At 26.1% G+C, this 7,277-nt stretch overlaps 1 protein-coding gene across 1 annotated transcript; it reads right to left on the reverse strand.

The window, feature by feature from the left end:
• Window positions 1-561, reverse strand: LOC145958528 (uncharacterized). Its single transcript, XM_083076026.1, has one exon. It carries the CDS (start codon window positions 559-561, stop codon window positions 1-3), a length of 561 nt encoding a protein of 186 aa, XP_082932152.1.
• Window positions 562-7,277: the final 6,716 nt, after the last annotated feature.

Raw genomic sequence — 7,277 nt, forward strand, 5'->3', positions numbered from 1 at the left:
TCATATACCTGCAAACCAAACAAAGGACCAAACTCGCTTAATACCCTTACTGCCACTCACCAATCCCATATATTGATGACAAAAACTCCTAAGTTCGTTGATAAGCACCCCTGACACTCCCCACCAAGCGTATAATCTGACCCAAACAGCATAAGCCTTTGGGCACAAGAGGAACAAATGCTTGCTGGACTCCGAGCCTTCTTCGCAAAAAACACAACCATTTTGTCCTTCTAGATTAACCCCTCTCAAAAGGAGGTTATCCCGGGTAGGTAACCTGTCCGCTTCCAACTGCCACACTAAAACTTGAACCTTAGGAGGGATACCTTTGGCCCATATCGTATCATAAAAAGTGTCCACTTGAACATGGTTTGACTTTGCTAAAATCTTATAAGCAGATGCCACCGAATATTTCCCTGACCTTTCGGCTAACCAACGCCATTCATCTGGGTGAGCCTCTGTCAAAACTACCGAGGCCAACCTATTAGCCAACTCAACCAACTTTTCCTCTTCCCATGCAAAAAGTGGGCGACTTTTAAAGGGTTGATTGATGTAAACAATCATTGAAAAAAATATAAAGACGTTCTATTGTTTTGAAAGGCAAATAAAAGACTTAAGAGTGTGTTGGAAAACATTTTTCAGCTAGTTGAAAATTTTGTTAAAGAAAAATAAATTTGTTTGATAAAGTAATTTATATTAATAGCTTGTAGCGAAGTTTTAAATACTACCCAAAATACTCTCCTAACTTTTCAACTCTAGTGTTTTTTCATCTCTCTTGATTATCTATTTACTTTTAAAAGTTCAATTATTTTTTTTAATGTTTCCGTAGATAAAGCTTACATCAACTAAAAATGATGCTTATAACACTAATTTTTAGTGCTCTCTTTCTAACATTTATCTCATGAGTAGTCGAAAACGTTATAAATTTTGATTGTTGTATCATTCAATTATAAGATACCTATTAAATAAGATGTGATAGTTGTCAAAATTTATAATTTTTAACAAATTATGGTGAATAATATAAAAAATGGGTTAGAAAAAGTGTCCTAACATTTATCAATTCTAATAAATTGTGATTAATAATAAAAAAATATTTAAAAGTAAAAAAAAAAACATGTCATTAGCATTTTTTCTATAAACTATTATACGATACATTCATTTTAAGTTAACTCTGTAACAATTTACCCACTTTTAATAATTAAAACATATACAGGGAATAGTTAATGCAATATATTTCAATATTCATAACATTTTTTTAATTGTTATGAATGAATATTTTAAGTTTTTATTTATTTATATATATATTTGTGGTTCCATAGTTTAATATGTTGTCTAGAAGTATTTTCTCTAAACTTCTAAAAAATATTGTATTAAATAGGGGTATTTATGATCTGATTTAATTTTTATCTTAAAAATTATCTGAACCAAACATGATTCAATTTAGTTCAGTTTGAATAAATTATGAAATCTGAATCAAACGAAACCAATCTTTTACGGTCTAGTTTGATTTGATTTTTACAATTTTAAAACTTGTCATTTGAAAATCAATTAAAAATATGAAATATTGTATTAATTATTTAAGATTGCATCAAAAATAAAATTAAAGGTATATAAATACTAAAATATTTTAATCATTTAATATATTTAACAACAATACTTATCTTATTATTTTAGTAAAAATGTTTTTTTAATATAATTTTAGTTATTATATTAAATATTTTTTCTCATACATATAGTTTGTCACTTAACATTTTTTTTTCTTTCTGAATGTTATAAATTAATAATTCATAATTTTTCATTCTATAATTCAATTTAATAGTTTACTATTTTATAAAACACATTTTAAATATTATATTATATATTTAAAGAGAATAACCTTTTTTAGTAACTTACAATTTTATAAAATACATTTTATGTTATGTGTCAATTTTGTGTGTATATATATATATACTATGCATTTGAAAAAAAAAAATATCTTATGAATAAGTTGATTTAGTTTAATTTGGAGTGGTTTCATATTCCAATCCGAAAATCGATCGAATTGAACAATAGTTTTGAAAGTTTAAAAAACGAATCAAACTACAAGTTTACAATTTTCTATCAATTTTTTATTTATGGATCGGTTTATAATTTTCATTTGAATTGGTTTAATTTTGAACACTCCAAATATTAATTAGTGTCAAATGAAACCAAGTAATTTAGATGAAAAATTTTGTTTTTAAAGAAAAGTAAATTATCATTGATTATTAAATATCACATGATTTTACATTTGACTTGAATAATTTTTTTAATCATATCAATGATATAAAATATTTATTAATTTTATCGTAGATTAATCTTAAAAAGAAAAATTTAATTAGATTTTATCTCAAAAGTATCAATCACGCTTTACATTTGTCTTAAATAGGTCATTCGCTATTTCATTTAAATTTCAGGGTATAAGTATCTTGTACTTACACACACCGAAGTGTAAATAAATAATGTTGGAAATCCCAAACGTGTGGTTCAGTGGTATAGGTTGATCCACGCTGAAGCAAGGTCAAGGATTCGAATCCTGCTTTGTGTATGCAGCCGCGTTAAGTTTTGGGGTCAACTATCTCACCTTTTGAGGTGCTTCTAACGTAACAAGGATATTAATCACAGCTATCGGTAGTGGATACTCCAGGGACAAAAACAAAATAATGTTAGAATTTAATTTCAGATTCTTACAATAAACTATAAAGAAAGCTTTACCAAATTAAAAAAGTGGCACCTTATTGACACTAAATGCATCAAAGTTAATACTGTATAATGTGTACACATACAGTAGAATTACGAATCAATGTGTGTGTGCAAAGGTTGTTAATATGATTATATCAACATAAAGTGTGAAATAATTTTGTTGAACTTGATATCTCTCAATGGGTCCATAAATTGAACCCTTTGTCTGAGTCATCAATTCATTTTGTGCTGTCATCCTATTCAGGCTCGCGGAATGTTGTTGTCTCGGTCTCGCCTGCTTATATCAGCTTTTGCTTTTTGTTCTGTTCAAATTATTAATTGCAGAATACGGCCCAACAATTTTTTCACATACCGAACAAATGTTATGGGCCATGCCTCATAATTATATCCACTATGCCATGATCATGATTCATGACCAAACATATAGATTAATATTAACACTGTTTTCTACTATTTATATTTTGTGTCCAAGAGTTTTACAACAGTTATGAAAGACGATAGTATCACCGAATGTCTGTATCAACCAGCGTTGGTTATGTCATCTATGGTTATGTCATCTAAACGGGACCTTCAAGTTTGTGGTTTTGGGTATAATATTCCTATTCAATTCGAATACAACTCTATCTAGTGAAAAATATATGCAGTGTAAAATAAACTATAAAAGATAATTACTAAAAAAAATTAATCTTACAAATAAATAAATAATTAAACTTTTAAATAAATTACTATTGCACTTGCAGTGAAATAAACTTACAAAATCCTCTTGAGTTATTTGTATTACCTACAATGACACTTTTACATTTAAATTATGGGATTATTAGACATGGTAGATGATGGTGACTTGAATCTCTTGATGATAGTGTAGGAAGGGTATATTTATACTAATAAAATACATTACCATATCTTAAAATTGAATGAATATATTTTGTTGTTTTGCTTAATGTATGTATGAGTTGAACATTACTTTTATAACTAATTTTGTTGTAATATCAAACTCAACATTAGAAATGAAGCTCCTTGACTTTGGAAGGTGAGTTCATCCATAAGGAATCGAGACTTTTTTTAATACAATATTGGTTGACATAAATGGTAGTAATTTGTATCTCTTAACTAAATTATTTAAGGTTTAAATATTGGTATTAAATATAATTATGTTGGAAAGAGAATACTTATTCTATATATGCCCACAATCTCTAGTTAAGATTAGTTACTGTTTTTAATGGTAAATACTTTATATAAATATTATATTTAAAAAAAGTTGTATGTTTCTTGATGTTAAGAACACAAACTAATTTGAATTTCTAAGTCACAATACACTGTCCTAAAAAGTTTATTGGATCTTCTAGTATTATACAGAAGATATAAAACTGACAAACCAAAAAAAAGATAACAGAAAAGAGAGTACTCAATACTTTTGATGGTTAACCATTGTAACTATAATTAATAACGAGAATTAAAAATAATTAATTTTAAAATATTTAATAATTAAAATTACAAGGCCAAATTATTACATCTTATTAAAATTAATATTAATTAAATTTTAAAACTCAAAATTAATAAAATAATAATTTTAAATTAAATTCAAATTTAAAATGATTTTATAAATAAATAATTTTTTTTCAAATATCTCAAAATATACAAGACCTCTAAGTTTACCTTTGATTTAGTCTTTGGCCAACTAGTTTTGTAAAGGAAGATTCTAGTCCAATGAGTGGGAAGGTTGCGTGTATTCACTCTCGTAATCAAATTAATCAGAGGTAAAAAGGTACAGTAACTAGAGTAGAATTTTCTAATGTGATGTATGGGGTCCCTTTACATTTATAGGGTTTTAAATTCTCATTCATAAAAAAAAAAAATCGTTTTTTATCATTAAGTTAAAGTGATTTTAATCTCATTACAAAAAAAAAAAATAATCTCTACAACTAAAGTGATGAGTTACTAATTCTACAAATAATTTTCAAAAATATTTTAGCCAAATGCAACATAATATAAAAAAGATAAAATTTAAATGTAATATCATAAGTATTTTTTATCCTATTCTCTTAATAAATTTTAAAAAATTCTCTATCAATTTATAAGTGTGAAGTATTTATCACCTTAATCGATGAATAATTTCTATAAAAAAAATTAATCAACCATTTTTAGTGAGAAAAAACAATTTTCTTTTAATTTATAATGTTAAAACCATACCACAATTACGAAATTCAAACTTAATTTTTCGCTAAACAACATAATGTTATTGAAAACTTCAATTTCAATTGAACTATTACACGAAATTCAAACTTAACTTTCTTCTGAATAACCTAATGTTATTGAAAGCTTTAATTTCAAATGAACAACTATATATGTTTCTCATTTACGGGTAACTTTTTTTTTTGATAAAAAGGTATAACTTTTTATTGAATTAATTTTTATAAAGATAAAATGATATCTTTAATTATGATTTCATGTCTAAAACAAACATTAAACTCTCATTTTTTTAATTAAGTAGTATAAGTATTGAATTTATTAAGGAAATAACTTTTAGCAGCTCCTCTCTTTGTTGATCATATTTTTATCTTTCAGTTTACAAACACCCACTCGCTATGCAGAAAAATATTAGAAAAACTGTTGCCATCACCACAACTATTATTCATACACGTACACTGTGTCACTTTCAAGTTTCAACATAAAACCTACTATATTTAAAGGGATTTATTATTTTTTCTATAAACATACTCAAACTACTTTCGAAAAGTAGGCCTCGGTAAATACAATCCAACAAGGAGTTATTATTAATTGAAATGGATTTTAATACCTGCATGCCCAGAACTTTTTCTATGATAAAGGAAATTTTATATACATATATATATATGAGATTGTTAACATATTCACACAATATGTTAGCATTCTACATTGAAAAATATAACAACAAAAAAACTCGTCCACACCTTTTATTCTATTTAGATCATTTAGGGATATCATTATATTTTATATTTTATTTAAAAAATATTAAAAAATAGTTTCTCTCCTAGTGCCTCCCGCTCTTCTCTCCCAATTTTCCGCTCATTAATGATCATTACCGATAGTTGTTATTCTTTTTTCTCCTACTTTAATTGTTGTTTTTGGTCCCATGCATTCAACAATTCTATGTTTTCCTAAATCTCTTTATATAGGATCTACTTCTGTGTCTAGATTTGTTACAACTAAAAGAATTGTCAATGGTGATCATTAGTGAGTAGGAAACTGGGAGGGAGAAGAGTGAGAGGCCCTAGGAGTGAGAAAACATTTTTTTTTAAATAAAACAAAATACAACAACATGAAAAGAATAAAAAGTGTGGGTGAGTTTTTGGTCATAATTTTTTTTGTGAAGGCTACTAACATACTCCAACTAAAAAAAATAGTGAGTATGTTAACAATCTCTCTCTCTTTCTCTTTCTCTTTCTATATATATATATATATATAGAGAGAGAAAGAAAGAGGAATTCACTTACTATAAGTCTTAATAGACTTGTCTCATTCAATAACTCATATTTTACATCAAATTTCAACAATCCAACTATTAAATTAAAAGTTATTAATGTATAAATTAAGTATGCAATTTCTTAAATCCCAAGCGTGTGGTTCAGCGAGGGGTTGATCCACGCTTAAACAAGGTCAGAGGTTCAAATCCTGCCTTGTGTATGCAGCCGCGTTGAAATCTTGGGGTCAGCTATCTCACCCTTTGAGGTGCCTCCCTCGTAGCGAGGAGATTAGTCACTGCTATCGGTCTTGGATACTCTAGGGATGAACAAAAAAAAAGTATGCAATTTCTTAGAAAATTTAAAATCATATGATACTTTATTACATAGAAGCAAATCAATATTTAAATATTTTTTTTAATGATTATCAATCAATTTGAATTAATAAAACGAAGTATTGAATTGTTTTCAAATTTTTTAAAATTTTGCAAACATGAGCTGTGCATTAAAAACTTTTAATTCAATGGTTAAATTGTTAAAATTTGATGTAGAACATGAGTTATTGAATGAGGTTTAGGCAAATTTACTCTTATAGTAAGTCCCTTTAGGATTTAGGGTTCATGTAATATTCTGAAACTTTGATACAATATTATAATATTCTCAATTTTATTATCATTATCTTATTATTAAAGTAATAGTCAAAATTTTTAGTTATCATATTTCTAAAATAAATAGATATTAAGTATAATGTTTTTATTTTTAATGCTTTAAAATTTTTATATTTTTAGTAAACTAAAATGGAAATATATAATATTCAATTACATTATAATTATTTTTTTAAGAAAACCCTATTTATAATATTTTTCAAAATAATACTTCAATTATATTATTATTATAAAGTATATATATATATACATATATATTTAAATTGTTACATTTTAAGTGTTTAATGAAATTATTTTAAATTTTTATATATATTTATGGTTAGAAAAAAAAATTGAAGCAGATTTTATCTATTGCATGTAAGGAAGCTTATCCTTTAATTAAGGAACCTTATCCCTTAGTAAAAAGAAGAATTGCAATTGCATTTCGATTTCAACTAGAAATGAAACGAGAAAA

This window comes from Cajanus cajan, chromosome 6 (genome assembly GCF_000230855.2).
Source record: "Cajanus cajan strain Asha chromosome 6, NIPB_CcT2T_4, whole genome shotgun sequence".
NCBI lineage: Eukaryota > Viridiplantae > Streptophyta > Magnoliopsida > Fabales > Fabaceae > Cajanus > Cajanus cajan.